General features: G+C 36.9%; 1 protein-coding gene across 1 annotated transcript in view; it reads right to left on the bottom strand.

The window, feature by feature from the left end:
• LOC146856835 (uncharacterized) overlaps positions 1 to 18,011 on the bottom strand; it is a 499,318-nt gene that overhangs the window by 159,557 nt on the left and 321,750 nt on the right. The window contains exon 13 of the mRNA XM_085647270.1: positions 16,661 to 16,721. Within this exon, the coding sequence (XP_085503396.1) occupies positions 16,661 to 16,721 (61 nt within the window). The remainder of the gene's footprint in view (positions 1 to 16,660; positions 16,722 to 18,011) is intronic.

Raw genomic sequence — 18,011 nt, 5'->3', positions numbered from 1 at the left:
TTTTCTATCATTTTAGGATGCTGGCTGTTCATCATACTGAAATGAGAAAGTTTGTGAGACGGTTGTATTTTGCCAAAAGTCCAGCAATAAAGTTAAATGAATTGAATAGGGCTCTGTTCCGAGGAACGGTATCAGATGTAGAGAAGGTTGTTGATGAAATTCAGTTTTGTTACTTTGGTCCTGAACAAAACAGTGCAGAGAAGGACACAGTAAATGAGGAAGAAGTGGAAGAGAATGTAGAACCCTCTGTAAGTAACACATTTAATGATCACATAACAAAATTTGCAATAGTCTCTAATGAAAGACCAAATTTTACTTGTATTTGTTGCCGCAGAACTCATTATAGAAAACAAACTAGGAATGTTGATCTCTACAGAAAGAGTGAAAATGAAGATAATTATAAGTGGAAGGATTTTGCCACATATATATTTCTAGAAAATTGTTTTGAATTGGGTGAAGATCAGCGTATTTGTAAATACTGTTATAACAAGTTAGAGGAAAATAGAATGCTGACCAGAGCTGTACATAATAATTTAGAATTGGATGCTATTCCTGCTGAACTTTCTGAATTAAATACATATGAGTCTATACTCATTCAATGTGTTCATCCGTTCCAGACCATAGTACGTATGGAGCCCAAAACTGGTAAATTACCTCCTTCAGATTTACTGAGAGGTTTAAAAGGTAGAGTGGTGTATTTGCCCTTGGATTTGAAAAAAAATATGGAAACTATTGATGCGGATACTTTGGAAACTGAACCATTAATTATTCTGGTTAATGGTGTACCTACAAAGAATAAGAAGATTTGGCAGGAGCTGGTAGATGTGCGGAAAGTACAAAGAGCAAATTTGTATTTGAAAAAAAATAACAAATGGTATGAATCAATTTATATAGAAGAAGAAGAAGAAGAAGAAGATTTACAAGGAGACACAGAAACACCAACTGGACAAATTGAAAAAGTGGACAAGTCAAAGGAAGAAGAAATTTATGAACATTTTAGCATACATCCTCTCCATTCGAAAGAAGTTATGGGAGACAATATTGATCTCTTTCAGATGAAGAAAGCAAAATTAAATCCCGTGAGTGTATGGGAGGAGAGCTTGGAAGCTCGATGTTTTCCCCAGCTGTTTCCTAAAGGAAAAGGAGGACGATACGATGAACGTCCAGAACAGATTCCAGCTTCAGAGTATCGAACTACAAGACTATATGCTGAAGATCCCAGATTTCGACAAAATATTCCTTATTTGTTCCATCTTTTATTTGAAAGCGACTTGTCTGCACTGTCTTATGCAGTAAATCACATTTTAAAAAGTGGAGTACATTTACAAAATGTGTCTGCTAAGGATTTCATGGAGAAAGTGCAGCACCGAGATGATCATTTGGAAACACAACTGATCAATCTGATGGCTTGTCAGCGTGGGACAAATGAATATTGGTACCGACGCCATGGTGAACTAAAATGCATGTTACGCAATTTAGGAACACCAACATGGTTCCTTACCCTAAGATGTGCCGAGTACGCTTGGGATGATTTACTGGATTTTCTACGAGAGGCCAATTCAAACATTAAAAACATCGAATACAAGACAGCAGGAGAACTGTGCTCATTGGATCCGGTTAATGTTTGCAGATATTTCAATCATAGATTTGAGGCTATGATGTCCTTCATCTGCAATAAAAAAAATCCACCCCTTGGAGAAGTAGTGGATTTCTTTTGGAGAAAAGAGTACCAGGCAAGAGGTGCTCCTCATATTCATATGCTGCTGTGGATCAAGGATGCCCCAAAGTTTGGAACAGATACTGATGAAGCAGTGTTATCTTACATTGAAGAATATGCAACATGTGCTATACCAAAAAGCACAGAAGAGAACAAGTTAAAGGAGCAAGTTCTACGTTTCCAAAGTCATCGGTGTGGAAAATACTGTCGACGGAAATACAAGAGCAAAGAAAAATACTACACTAAATGTCGATTTGGATTTCCTAGACCTGTTCTTTCAAATGGAAGAGTCAACAGTTTTATGTCAGCTGTGAGACATACTATCACAAGAAAATCACCTAAGAATACCTACAACCTTAAAAGAAAAGAAGAATCTAAAAATATAAATGACTACAACCCAGTCATTTTATCCATGTGGAACGCTAACATGGATATACAGTATGTTGCTGACAATTCCATTGCTGTTGCTCGATATGTAACGTCTTACATTACGAAATCAGAAAAAACAGAATTGAAGGAAATGTGGGAAGAGATTTCTCACGAGAAGACTGTCAGTAAGAAGCTGTACAGTTTCAGTTTGAAGATGTTATCGCATCGAGAAATTGGATCCTACGAATGTTCAGATAGGTTATCTTCTGCAAGTCTCTACTCGAAGTCAAGAAGAATAATTTGGGCAAGTTTAGGCCTTGCAGCAATGAGAAATCGGGTACTGAAATCTGTTGGAGAAATTGAATATTTGGCTGAGAATGACCCAGAAAGTACAGATATATTGAAAACAAACATGTTGGACACATATTATCCCAAGAGAAGTCATCATCTGGAGAACATGTGTCTCTATGAAGTGTTACAGAACTACATTTATTCACGGAAAGCTGCAGAAGACATTAACAGTGGAAAATATAAAGTTGTTGGTGAAGAAGGATGTTTGGTGAAGCAAACCAAAGGAAGTTTGATAAATCACCGGAAGCTGAGTTGCGACACTACCGACAAGAAAGAATTTTACTACTTGGCTCTTTTACAGTTGTTTAAACCATGGCGTACAGAGGATGAACTACTGGGAGAATTCCAGAGCTATGAAGATTCTTTTAATGCTTGTAAAGACAGCATACAATGCAGTACATTCTCAACTTATCTGCAAATGTTAAATGAAGAAATTGAACAGGAAACTACAATTGCAGCAGAAATAGCTAGAGACAGTTCTCAGGACAGCCAAAGTTCAGGAACATACAGTCAAGATCCCCTAGGACAACCAATCGTTGAAAATGAAGCATCAATAGCCATGAATGAAGTGGAAACAGCTATGAATCAAGGTCAAGAAGAATTTATAGACTTAGAAAATTTGGAAAGACAACTGAATCAAGAGCAGCAACAAATTTATGAAGAGATCAAAAACAAAATTGATCACGGATTTCTACATATCAAAAAAGAGTGCTCATGCACATCATTTCATCCAATCAGGATGTATGTAAGCGGACAAGCTGGCACTGGAAAAAGTTTCCTAATTAAAGTCATCAGAAGCTACCTAAAGCAAAAAACGGATTCTACTTTGTCTTGTGTGGTTACTGCTCCAACTGGGTTAGCAGCATATAACATAAAAGGAATCACCTTACATCGTTTGCTAATGTTACCAGTGGAGCATGAGAACAAAATACAATTCAACAAGCTAACAGGAGAAGCATCCTTGGAAGTTTCAAGAGTATTGAAGAAGATGCAAGTTCTCATTATTGATGAGGTGAGCATGGTATCGAACTTAATGCTTGCCTTTGTGCATTTAAGAATGCAGCAAATTTTGAAGACAGACTATGACGTGTTATTTGGTGGAAAACACGTCATAGTTTTTGGGGATCTTTTGCAACTTACTCCAGTTAAAGGACAACCAGTGTTTAATACTGTGACACATGAAGACACGAAGAAGTCATTGGGAAGCATTGGAAATACAAATATTTGGTCCTTCTTTGAGTACAAGGAACTTACAACTAATATGAGGCAAGCAAACGATGAAGAATATGGAAGTATTCTGAAAGATATCAGGATTGGAATACTCACAGAAGTTGGGAAAAAAGCATTACAGAGTCGGCTGCTACATAATTTATTTCCAAAGGAAGAAATAGTTGCAGAGAAAATATACAAGAATATTGCAGAAAACAAAAGTGTCATCTGCTTAATGCCAACTCTACGTGAATGCTCAATATTTAATGAGGAGCTTTTGAAATTGGAAAAGGAAGACATCAGGAAATTGGAAGCAGTGGACAAAATTGAGGATGGAAGAATTACTGTCACAGTAACAGGCAAACTGAAAAATAAATTGGACTCACTAGAGAAGAACATCTCCAAAACAGCAGGATTAGAAAAAAATCTATATGTTTGCATGAACTGTAGAGTGTTTTTAAGGAGAAATTTGGATGTTGAGAAAGGCTTAGTGAATGGAGCAATGGGAAGAGTTGTGGGTTTTATTAATTATCAGAAAAAAGAAGGAATTGAATGTTTAAAAATAAAATTTGATCAGATAGAAGAAGTTAAAGATATTTGTCGTTGTACAGTTCGTTTTATGCTTGTGAAAGACTTATATGTACGTAGGAAGCAGTTTCCGTTTTCTCTAGCATATGCTGTAACTATCCACAAGTCTCAAGGATTGACTGTAGATTGTGCATTTGTGAACATTGGTTCAACTGTGTTCAAAGAAGGTATGGCTTATGTTGCTTTGTCACGAGTCAAAACATTATCAGGTTTATTCATGATAGACTTTGATGATTCAAAAGTTAGTGCTGATACAAATTGTGTAAAGGAGTATAATAGATTAAGAAGAAGCTATGCTCCTCATTTAGGTCAGTATCCTGTGTTGGAGAAACGTGTAGTTTCTCGTAAAAGGAAAAATGAGAATATCTGTAGTGAAGATGTAGAGAAGAGGAAAAAAAAGAGGAGTGATGTAATTGCAAGCAAAAAGAGTAAGGAAAAAGAAGAACAGGTTGTAGGATGTCATTTTGAAAATAGCTCTGGTGTCAACTGCTACGCAAATGTAGTGCTGAATGTTGCATTTTATCTGGAAAGTTTGCAAGAGCAGATAATAGTAAATCAGGGAAAAAGATTCTGTTCAGAGCTGAGTCTCCTTTTTCAAAAGCTGAGTAAAGATAAAACTCAAATAGAAAGTGCTACTGACATTAGAAAACTTTTAGATGTATGTTCAGGACGAACACAGTTTTCTCAAAATGAACAGCAAGATGCACACGAATTTTTGATGTATTTTCTTCAGGTAGTGGAAGAAGAAGGAGTTCCCATTGACATTTTTTTTGGTCTCTCTTATAAATGGGAACATAGTTGTGATAATTGTTATAATATATGTGGCTCTATTGTTGATAATGAAAGGTTTATTTATTTGACATTGCCAGAGAGTAAAACAGTCACTTTTGCAAAATTAGTTAAAGATGCTAATCATAGCATGAAATGTGGTGAGTGTAATTCTGACATGTTATCAACATTAATTTTAAGGGAATACGGACAGTATGTAATTTTAATGATGCAACGATGTAGAGCTGATGGATCAAAATTGGATACTTTAATAAAGAAGTTTACAGGACAGCAATTATCAATTTCAGGAAAAACTTTTGTAACTGTTGCAATAATTTTCCATGATGGACCTACTGTTACTTCTGGACATTACACAGTTTATCTAAAATGTGAAAAAGGCTGGACACTGTGTAATGATTCCCAATTGATTTTCAAACAACGTTTGCCTTTTGATTTAGCAAATTCCTATCTAATCTTCCTGAAACCTAAATTTTAGAGAGACTTGGCAAGATCTGGACAAAATAATTTTACCATTTTACTGGATTACCATTGCAATTTTGTAGAAAAAATATTTTTAAAATTATCATTTGGCCTAAAGGAAAGATAACCAATTGTAATGTGGACTTTTTTAATTTTTAATGCAATTTTGAAAAACCAATAATTTAGAGATAATCGGTAACTTCTGCACATTTTAAATTTTGGAATGCTATTGAACTGCCATTGGAAATTTTTTTCAAAAATGATTTAAAAAATTACTATTTGGCCATGTGGAAAAGTAAGCAATTCTATTGTGGACTAAATAAATTATTCAAAAAATTTTCGTGAACCAAAATGTTACAGAGAATCGGTGAGATCTGGACAGATTAAACTTTAGAATTTTAATGGATTTCCCTTGGAAATTTATTCCAGGAAAAAAAAAAAAATACTATTTGGCCTAAAGGAAATAAAATCAGATGTATTTTGGAGTTATTTGAGATATAATATTGTGATTATACTTCTCAAACAAACATATCAGACGGTATTTTAAAGAAAAAAGTATTGTTTTTAGATGATATTTTTTTAGAATAATATGCATTTCTGTAATGATAAGTTTAAGTGAGAAGAGATTCTGGGCTTTTTTAATACAATCTTTGTGATTGTTAATTTTTTTTGCCCGCTGTAAAATGATGAATGCAATTGCTTTCACAATTAATAGTGAAATGCAATTTATTCTGAAAACAGCAGAAATAAGGCAAAAATATTTTTTGGTAAAAAATGTAAATATGTGTACTGTATTATTAAATGGTTTAAAAATATTAATACTTTTTTCTTTATTTTCAGATCGATATAGAAAATTTTCGGAAACTACAACCATTTTAAAAACTATTTTTTAAAAAAACAAATGAATAAATATTTTTTTGAGTGAGTATGGTAAGTCAATAATAAAAATTGTAGTCTCTCAAGGACTTTATAATGTGATAAATGATTTTTAGTGTTTTTTTTTAAAAAATAAAAAAAAGGTACGCTTACCGTACGCGTACGGTAAAAAAAAAAAAAAAAAAGTTTTTAAAAACAAGTAAAAAAAAGATGGAAGATAAGGTTGGCTCTTAAAAGAACCGTTGTGTTCATGCAGGGACAGAGGAAAGGAAGCATGGGAAAATCATTCAAAGCTACAAATGTGCTGATCTATTTTGTTGTTCACTAGGGAAACACTGGTCTCCCTATGACAAATTAGACCTTTACAAAATGTGCAATGAATATCAACCTTCCGAAATCGAAGGTTCATTTCCAGAGGGCCAGCAAAAGGAGATTCTCCCCCCACAGATGAAGGGCTCACCTGACCTGCAGAAGAAGGAGTAAGCCCTGCAGGTGATGGTCCAGGCTGAGCTGCTGTGGATGTACTGGCTCGTCTTTCTGAAGAGTTACCTCCAAAAAGATGACCATGTGTCCTTCTGTGTACATCCTGGAGGTGTCTCTTCATGGTGTGATTCCCAAAGGAATACTTCCTGTTAGGATTACCTCTAGAAAGTACACGCTTACACAGCTTGCAAGTAACTAAGGGTGCATTCACCTTTTGCTGGCCTTCTGGAAAAGTAAAATAATCCCAAACATAAGAAGGCTTTACTTTCCTCGCTCTCTGCCTCAAGACAGTGCTGCTGGTGCTAGCCTCACTCTCAGAAGAGCTCTGCTGTTCTGCCATCGTATCCCAAAGACAAACCAGCTCCTTCTCCCAAGGGATCACAAGCAGAAATGAGGGGAATGGGTGTGGTGTAGGAGAGTTCTAGAACTGAAAGTACTTTCAACCAATCAAAAGTTGTGTTTCATGATCACATGACCTACCGTACGCTTACGGTACGCTTACGGTACGCTTACGGCAAAAAGTACGCGTGCGCGTAAAAAAGACACGCGCTTCCGCGCATGCGCATAACAGTCACTCCCCGGCACTTCCGCGTAACGTGCGCGTGTGGCGTAAGCGCGCACGCGTCCCACGCGCAGTACGCGCGGTTACGCAAATTGCGTAACTATACGCAAGCAGCGTAGATAGATTACGGACGTTGCGTAAACCGTACGCTTACCGTGAGCTTACGGTACGCGTACTAAAAAAAATAAAATAAAAAAAAATAAAAATCTGGTAATAAATTTTACATGTTTATTTTAAAAAATATATTAAAAAAAAATATTTAAGGATTTTAAAAATTTAAGCATAGTCTTTATAAAATGAAAGAAAATTAAATTAAAAATATGTTTGAAAAAAATGAAGAATAAAAAAAAAAATTAGCATTTAAAAAACCTTGCAAATTCACTGAAAAAACCATGGGTTACACACACGTTATAGTAAGGAATTAGCATTTAAAAAACCTTGCAAATTCACTGAAAAAACCATGGGTTTCACACACGTTATAGTTAGGAATTAGCATTTAAAAAACCTTAGAAATTCACTGAAAAAACCATAGGTTTCACACATGTTATAGTTAGCTGGACATTTTACTCGTAAAAAACCAATGAAATTGCCCCGTTATAGTTAGTTCAGCTAACTATAACTCGCGCGCCCGCAATGCACTGCTGATGACGTCACATATTACATCACTCATGACATGGTCAGTGACATCACTCATGACATCACTGATGACATCTCAAATGACATCACTGATGACCTCACTGATGACATCATCCTTGTGATAGAGTGGCAGACCTCCTCTCACCTTAATATAAGCTTTGATACACACATTCAAAAATAGAGACTAAAATTTTCAAAACAATGGACATACCAATACCAGTTACAACAACCTCTTCAGTAATTCTAAGATCAACATACACATCCACTCATTCACCAACAGTCCTATACAGTCACTCATACATGTACTCACTCATCATATGTACTCATACACCTATACATCCTGTTACATAATGCCACTCATCCATAGAGTTACTCACACACATAGTCACTCATGCTAATAAAGAATCAAACATACATTCACCTGCATATACAGTTATACACACACCACCACACTTACTTCTACGGAAACTTACACATACTTAGTCTTTTAAACAATCACTTATAGAAACACATACTTATTCATACAGGAACTCTTTCAATCTGTCCCTCTCACATATACTCACATATATACACCAATAGTCACATATACTAGTTTAAAACATATGTAGTTACTCCTGAAGACACTATTGGGACAGTCATTCACTCACTAACACACCCATACACACACTCATCCACCCATACAGTCCTGCACACATGCTGTCTTCAACACATACAAACAGTGAGTCACTCATTCATGCACCTATGCACTACGTAATACCCCCCACCGAACCATACAGACACTCAGACTGATACTCAAAAAAACAACTACTAACCTATATAGACACCCATGTAGCTACTCACCAACCCATGCAGCCACTTATACACAAAGTGAGAGATACACTTAATCAGTCAGTTACACAATCAATTTTTTAAAAACAAATCATCCATTTAGACACTTATATACCCATTTATTCTTCCATCGACCTTGAGATATACATATATAAAACATATTTAATTTTCAGAAAAACACACATTCACTGGATGATGTCATCAGTGAGGTCATCAGTGATGTCATTTGAGATGTCATCAGTGATGTCATGAGTGATGTCACTGACCATGTCATGAGTGATGTAATATGTGACGTCATCAGCAGTGCATTGCGGGCGCGCGAGTTATAGTTAGCTGAACTAACTATAACGGGGCAATTTCATTGGTTTTTTACGAGTAAAATGTCCAGCTAACTATAACATGTGTGAAACCTATGGTTTTTTCAGTGAATATATATATATATATATATATTACCTACTGGCGGTCGCCAGTAGGTAGTTATAGTTAGGACCACGTTTCCATAGGAAATCCGCAACATTCTATTTTGAATAACTTTGGCGCCGGTCGACGAATCCTCGCGAATTTCTCAAAATAGGTGGGGCGCTACGCTCCGCTCCTACCCTGAAAGTCTCGGGGGGATCCGTCAAGCGGGGGCTGAGATAAAAGGGGGGTCCCAAAACGCGTTTTTCCCATGCATTTTTCCATAGGACCTTTAGAACGAGCTACAGCCCGAACGGCTGAACAGAATTACTCAAAATTTGGCAGAGAGGTAGTCCCTAGGTCAAGGAAGTGCCTTTTGTAGGTTTGGTGTAAATCTGTTCAGTAGATTCTGAGAAAATAGCCTTTAAATCAATATATATATCTGAGCCCGCTTACGGTACGCTTACCGTACGCTTACGGTAAGCGTACGGTGGCGTGCGCGAGCGCGATTCTGATTGGCTCTTAGATCTTAGTAAACATTCGAATCGGCCGAAACCAGGAAGCGGCGGCCGCCATTTTGTGTATTTCACTCTGAAAAAAAAGAGTGAAAACAAGGAAAGGGGGCAATGAGGAGAGTTACAGACCCCCTAACATTTGTAAGGGGGTCAAAGAAGGACAGAAAAGTACAAAAAAAACATTTATTGATTTTAAAAAAAATCACGGGGTACGCGTACGGTAAGCTTACGGTAAGCGTACGGTAAAAAAAATAAAAATAAATAAATGAAAAGCAGATTTAAGAGTTTAGAAATTAGGGAGCTCTAAAAAGAGCTGTTGTGTTTATGGAGTCATTTTTTTAGTGGTACCTACAAGTAAGTACCGATGCAGAGTCTAAGGTTCAAGAGGAAGACTCTGTTCCCTTCATCATTGAAGTGCACACCATCTCCTCTATAAATGTCTTGCATGTCGTAACGCAAGTTGTTGTGGTAAATGGCACCCATACCATAGTCACGGAGGAAAGCAGAAACAGATTTGTTGACGTGCTTTCTTGCTTTGTCAATCTGTGGACAGAAATGATTGGACCAGTTCCATTTTTGCCTTTGGCATATGTTGGAAAACACAAAGGCAGTTTTAGGGAAAAGTGTAAACAGTTGTGCAAAGGTGTCCTTCATAAGCATTTCCAGACCTACCCCAGTCAAAGTGCCTAGGTCATTGCCACCACAGTGCACTATTATGAGGTCAGGGTGTTGGATTTGAATGAAGGATTTCACCAATGGCATCAATTGGTGCCACTTTAACCCTCTCTGACCAATCCATTTAATGTCTACATTTGGCAAAGCAAGGTCTCTCACCATATCTGTTTTCTCTGCAAACTTTTCACTCCAGAAGACATAGCTGTGCCCTACAATCCACACTGTGAACATCTTCAAAGGAGAACTGGATGCACTCAGGAGGTGTCTTTCAGTAGAATGGCAATATGAAAAGAAAGACAGTTTGGAAATGGAGGCATACATATTTTTTACAAAACAAAAAGAACTGATTGGCTGTTTCATACCATTCTAGAAAAAAAACAAGGCTGTATGTGAAAATTAATAGAAGCATGTTTTGTATTGGTACAAAAAAATGTGTAACCAAAGAACAGTACTATGGATTTGCTGTTAGGTTTGAAAAGTCAAGCACTCTTGCTCTGTGGAATTGAAACATTGTGTGTCGAACTTCTGACCTAACTGCACACAGCAGTGTTCCATGAGCTGTTGCTATGGTAGCAGGCAGAAGTCAAGTTGGGGGAAGGGTACTAGGCAGAAGTCAAGTTGGGGGCAGGGTACTTTTGGAAAAGGGTTGGTTTTCAACCAATAGAAATGTGTCATTACATTTGAAAAAAAGGGGGAAGCACTGAGATTTGAAACTTACATGTATATGTGTGGAAAAATAGAGGGAAAGTTTGCCATTATCTGGTTCTGCTGAGAGGAGAGAGGTGAACACAACAGAGATCCTGGCTCTGATAATCTGCTGTTTGAGTGTCACATTTCTTTCACAACTAACTAATTTTAAAGGTGAGTTTACAGTTTGAGAGGGGATGTATGTGGTAACTTAAGAAATGAATAATAGAAATGGGAATTGTTTTTGTTGTAGTTACACATGGTGGTTTCATAATGTGTCAGTCTGTAAAAGTGATTTTCACTTGGCCCGAAAAAAAAAGAGCAGTAAGTGTGCTTTCAAATTGGCAAAGAAATTTCGTTTTGGCACTAATGTGAAAACATGACTCTGTGTGCATAGAAGAATTATAGGCAGAGATTTATTGCGTCTTGCTCTGGTGATTTCACAGTTGCAGTAGATGGAAAAGAGGAGCGAATTTTTGGGGGAAGAAGCAGAGGCTTAGCACACACCCATGTGCTTGCCATGTATAGTCATGCACAGTAATTAGAAGCGAGTGGGGTTTTCAGGTTTAAGTCTGTAATGCAAATACATTCAGCATCACTAAGGCTGGTTGCCCCTGCTGGAGTGTAGGCAGTCACAGAGAATACACACGGTGGTGGTCTGAAAAAAAAACAGCTTGGACATGTGCATTTAAATAAATTTAAAAAAAAGGTTTCAGAATGTGTCAGTCTGTAAAAGTGATTTCAAATTGTAAAAAGAGATTTTCATTTTAAAAACTATTTTTTAAAAAAACAAATGAATAAATATTTTTTTGAGTGAGTATGGTAAGTCAATAATAATAATTGTAGTCTCTCAAGGACCTTCTAATGTGATAAATGATTTTTAGTGTTTTTTTTAAAAAATAAAAAAAAAGGTACGCTTACCGTACGCGTACGGTAAAAAAAAATAAAAAAAAGTTTTTAAAAACATATGTAAAAAAAAGATGAAAGATAAGGTTGGCTCTTAAAAGAACCGTTGTGTTCATGCAGGGACAGAGGAAAGAAAGATTGGGAATATTAGACGGTACGACAAGTGTGCTGATCTATTTTACTGTTCACCAGGGAAACACTGGTCTCCCTATAAGTAATTAGATCGTGACAAGTGGCGCACCGTACTTCAACCCTCGCAAACCGAGGGTTAATTTCCAGAGGGCCAGCAAAAGGAGATTCTCCCCCCACAGATGAAGGGCTCACCTGACCTGCAGAAGAAGGAGTCTGCCCTGCAGGTGATGGTCCAGGCTGAGCTGCTGTGGATGTACTGGCTCGTCTTTCTGAAGAGTTACCTCCAAAAAGATGACCATGTGTCCTTCTGTGTACATCCTGGAGGTGTCTCTTCATGGTGTGATTCCCAAAGGAATACTTCCTGTTAGGATTACCTCTAGAAAGTACACGCTTACACAGCTTGCAAGTAACTAAGGGTGCATTCACCTTTTGCTGGCCTTCTGGAAAAGTAAAATAATCCCAAACATAAGAAGGCTTTACTTTCCTCGCTCTCTGCCTCAAGACAGTGCTGCTGGTGCTAGCCTCACTCTCAGAAGAGCTCTGCTGTTCTGCCATCGTATCCCAAAGACAAACCAGCTCCTTCTCCCAAGGGATCACAAGCAGAAATGAGGGGAATGGGTGTGGTGTAGGAGAGTTCTAGAACTGAAAGTAGTTTCAACCAATCAAAAGTTGTGTTTCATGATCACATGACCAACCGTACGCTTACGGTACGCTTACGGTGCGCTTACGGCAAAAAGTACGCGTGCGCGTAAAAAAGACACGCGCTTGCGCGCATGCGCATAACAGTCACTCCCCGGCACTTCCGCGTAACGTGCGCGTGTTGCGTAAGCGCGCACGCGTCCCACGCGCAGTACGCGCGGCTACGCAAAGTACGTAACTATACGCAAGCAGCGTAGATAGATTACGGACGTTGCGTAAACCGTACGCTTACCGTGAGCTTACGGTACGCGTACTATAAAAAAAAAAAAAAAAAAAAAAAAAAATCTGGAAATAAATTTTACATGTTTATTTTAAAAAATATATATAAAAAAAATATTTAAGGATTTTAAAAATTTAAGCATAGTCTTTATAAAAGATAAGAAAATTAAATTAAAAATATGTTTGAAAAAAATGAAGAATAAAAAAAAAAAATAGCATTTAAAAAACCTTGCAAATTCACTGAAAAAACCATGGGTTTCACACACGTTATAGTTAGGAATTAGCATTTAAAAAACCTTGCAAATTCACTGAAAAAACCATGGGTTTCACACACGTTATAGTTAGGAATTAGCATTTAAAAAACCTTAGAAATTCACTGAAAAAACCATAGGTTTCACACACGTTATAGTTAGGAATTAGCATTTAAAAAACCTTAGAAATTCAGTGAAAAAACCATAGGTTTCACACATGTTATAGTTAGCTGGACATTTTACTCGTAAAAAACCAATGAAATTGCCCCGTTATAGTTAGTTCAGCTAACTATAACTCGCGCGCCCGCAATGCACTGCTGATGACGTCACATATTACATCACTCATGACATGGTCAGTGACATCACTCATGACATCACTGATGACATCTCAAATGACATCACTGATGACATCACTGATGACATCATCCTTGTGATAGAGTGGCAGACCTCCTCTCACCTTAATATAAGCTTTGATACACACATTCAAAAATAGAGACTAAAAATTTCAAAACAATGGACATACCAATACCAGTTACAACAACCTCTTCAGTAATTCTAAGATCCACATACACATCCACTCATTCACCAACAGTCCTATACAGTCACTCATACATGTACTCACTCATCATATGTACTCATACATCTATACATCCTGTTACACAATGCCACTCATCCATAGAGTTACTCACACACATAGTCACTCATGCTAATAAAGAATAAAACATACATTTACTTGCATATACAGTAATACACACACCACCATACTTACTTCTACGGAAACTTACACATACTTAGTCTTTTAAACAATCACTTATAGAAACACATACTTATTCATACAGGAACTCTTTCAATCTCTCCCTCTCACATATACTCACATATATACACCAATAGTCACATATACTAGTTTAAAACATATGTAGTTACTCCTGAAGACACTATTGAGACAGTCATTCACTCACTAACACACCCATACACACACTCATCCACCCATACAGTCCTGCACACATGCTGTCTTCAACACATACAAACAGTGAGTCACTCATTCATGCATCTATGCACTACGTAATACCCCCCACCGTACCATACAGACACTCAGACTGATACTCAAAAAAACAACTAATAACCTATATAGACACCCATGTAGCTACTCACCAACCCATGCAGCCACTTATACACAAAGTGAGAGATACACTTAATCAGTCAGTTACACAATCAATTTTTCAAAAACAAATCATCCATTTAGACACTTATATACCCATTTATTCTTCCATCGACCTTGAGATATACATATATAAAACATATTTAATTTTCAGAAAAACACACATTCACTGGATGATGTCATCAGTGATGTCATCAGTGATGTCATTTGAGATGTCATCAGTGATGTCATGAGTGATGTCACTGACCATGTCATGAGTGATGTAATATGTGACGTCATCAGCAGTGCATTGCGGGCGCGCGAGTTATAGTTAGCTGAACTAACTATAACGGGGCAATTTCATTGGTTTTTTACGAGTAAAATGTCCAGCTAACTATAACATGTGTGAAACCTATGGTTTTTTCACTGAATTTCTAAGGTTTTTTAAATGCTAATTCCTAACTATAACGTGTGTGAAACCTATGGTTTTTTCAGTGAATTTCTAAGGTTTTTTAAATGCTAATTCCTAACTATAACGTGTGTGAAACCCATGGTTTTTTCAGTGAATATATATATATATATATATTTACTGAAAAAAACATAGGTTTCAGGGGCGTTATAGTTAGGTGGACATTTCCCTCGTACAAAACCCTAGATATTCCACCGTTATAGTTAGTTCAGCTAACTATAACTCGCGCCCCCGCAATGCACTGCTGATGACGTCACATATTACATCACTCATGACATGGTCAGTGACATCACTGATGACATCACTGATGACGTCTGAAATGACATCACTGATGACGTCATCCAGTGAGTGTGTGTTTCCATACATTTTAAATATGTTTAATATATATATATAGGGAAGAACCTATGGAAGAATGAGTGGGTGTATAAGTGTGTGAATGGATGATTTAGTAGGTGCGTGACTGACTCTATAAGTGAGTCATTAAACGTATCTTACTGCAGACTAGTGACTAAACTGTGTGAATGTCTGTATCTGTCTGTCTGTTGGTGTGTAAGCAGCTGCATGGTTTTCTGAATAGCTATATGAGTGTCTCTATGGGTTATTGATTGGTTGTCTGAGTATCTGTTTGGGTGCCTGAGTGTTTGTGTGGGTGGGGTGTGTGTGACTCTGTGCATACATGTGTGAGTGGGTGATTCTATGGGTGCATGGTTTTAAGAGTGCATCTGTGATGGACTGTATGGTTGGGTGAGTGTATGTATGGGTGTGTTAGTGATTGAATATATATCTCAGTGGTACATGTGTGAGTAACTACATATGTGAAAGGTAGTATATATGTGTGTAAGAGTATATAAGTGGGTATATGTGAGAGTGTGTGATTGTGAGAGTGGCTGTATGGATGAGTGTGTGCTTGTATCAGTGATTGTATAAGAGCGTAAGAATGTGGTACTATTTTTATGAGTAAGTGAACTTGTGTGTGTATAACTGCATATGTGAGTAAATGGGAGTGTGATTAATTAATTGCATGACTGACTAAGTGTGAGAGTACCTATATGGATGATTGGTGGTGTGTGAGTGTCTATGTAGGTGTATAAATGCATATGATAGTCCTGTACTGAGTGACTGTAAGTATTAGTGACTGTACAGGTGAGTGAGTGGATGTGTGTGTAGATCTAAGAGTCAATGAGTGGGTATGTAGTTATTGGTATTGGAGTATCTATGGTTTTAAGAATGGACGTCTGAAATTTTGATTGAGTATATCAAAGGGTGTGAGAAGGTGCACTAATTTATCACATGGATGACGTCATCAGTGATGTCATTTCAGATGTCATCAGTGATGTCATCAGTGATGTCACTAACCATGTCATGAGTGATGTAATATGTGACGTCATCAGCAGTGCATTGCGGGGGCGCGAGTTATAGTTAGCTGAACTAACTATAACAGTGGAATTTCTAGGGTTTTGTACGAGGGAAATGTCCAGCTAACTATAACGCCCCTGAAACCTATGGTTTTTTCAGTGAATATATATATATATATATATATATATATTCATCCAGGTGACTGTGTCATCAGCACCACTTGATTACTACTGCAAGAAATGTTTACTAAGTAAAATACTTCATTTTTTCTGAATTGTACGGCACTTTTTGTGAAATAAACAACTTTATCAAATACATATTTAGAACAAACTAAATTAATGACTTACCACCTGCCTCGGAATATTTACATTGTACTTCAATGTAAAATTCTGTTTTGGTAGCGCAATTCTAAGAAAGAGTGTAAAACAGTAAAGTCATTTTGATACATTGATTACAGCATCATCGTTCAGTATTGGGTATATATCAACACAAAAACACAGACACACATATGCACACAAAAATAACAGAAATGAAGTGGGCATTTATATGTTCCCTGATGTTTTAAATCATTCTTATTTGGGCTCTACTCCTCAAACTGGCAATTTACCAAAAAATAATCCTGGGATTCTGGGAACTGATAAACTGAGATTCTCTGTATGCTGCTTTGTCTTGGAATTGCCAATGGTAAGGTTCTAGACTTCCTTAGCAAGGTTATGAACATCTCGCACCAGAATCCTAGGTTTGGCAGTCAAGCTTAAATTAGAAAATAAATCAAACTGTGAGTATGAAATCTTGAAAAAACACAGAAGGTCATTAGCAAAGAAGCATGGTGTAATCGTCCTGAAATTCATGTAACTGATGCAGATGATGTCTATCTGAGCTGCATTGAGGATGTGAGCAACTTGGAAGTAAACATATTTTGACAGGACCTTTTCCACATAGTTGTAATTTCCCTCCTCACTAGAAGAGAATATGCATATCCGGTGATTACAATTTGAAAGAATGCATGGTTGTGGTTTTTGTAGTGGGGACGATTTAATGTTTCTTTCTGTCATTAAGAGGGGCAAATAGGGAAATTATTCAAATCATTTAGTAGAATGAAAAGGTGCTAAATTCTGTCTGTTTATCCTTTTGAAAGAAATGTAAGCCTTTGATATGAACTAGCTCAATATTGCTTTTGCATTGCCAGTCAGAAGGTAACGCTGAATTTAAAACTAATGTAATATTTATGGTAATAATTAGCTTTAGATTTACCAAAACAATATCAAATATTGAAACTGTAGTATAAAACCGACCTTGTGATTTAAGTTTGATCATATTAAACATTGCCTGACTGCACTGATCCAAATTTTCTTTTGTCACATTCTGTGCTCATGATCTACTATATACTACCACAAAATCACTTTCCTCAGGGGCTCAGTCAGTATGTCTTCACAAAAGTCATGTTAACTCACGTTTTCTGACCAAAACAATTGGCCCCTCTAACAAGGCCATACAATGGACCCCTGAGAAAATTGTCAGACCCCCTTGCAATATATAGTTCACCGAAAAATAACCCAAAGATTTAAAAGACGTTACAGTTAGGTGAAACAGTCAGTTGAAACATACTGTTTCAAATTAACAAAACCACTGAAACTCAACTATTATAGTTACCTCAAGTAATTATAACTTGTGCCCTAAAGTAACTATACCTGGCAT

This window comes from Triturus cristatus, chromosome 3_2, assembly GCF_964204655.1.
Source record: "Triturus cristatus chromosome 3_2, aTriCri1.1, whole genome shotgun sequence".
NCBI lineage: Eukaryota > Metazoa > Chordata > Amphibia > Caudata > Salamandridae > Triturus > Triturus cristatus.
Note: the sequence above shows the minus strand (reverse complement) of the source record. Positions and strands in the feature narration are given on the sequence as shown.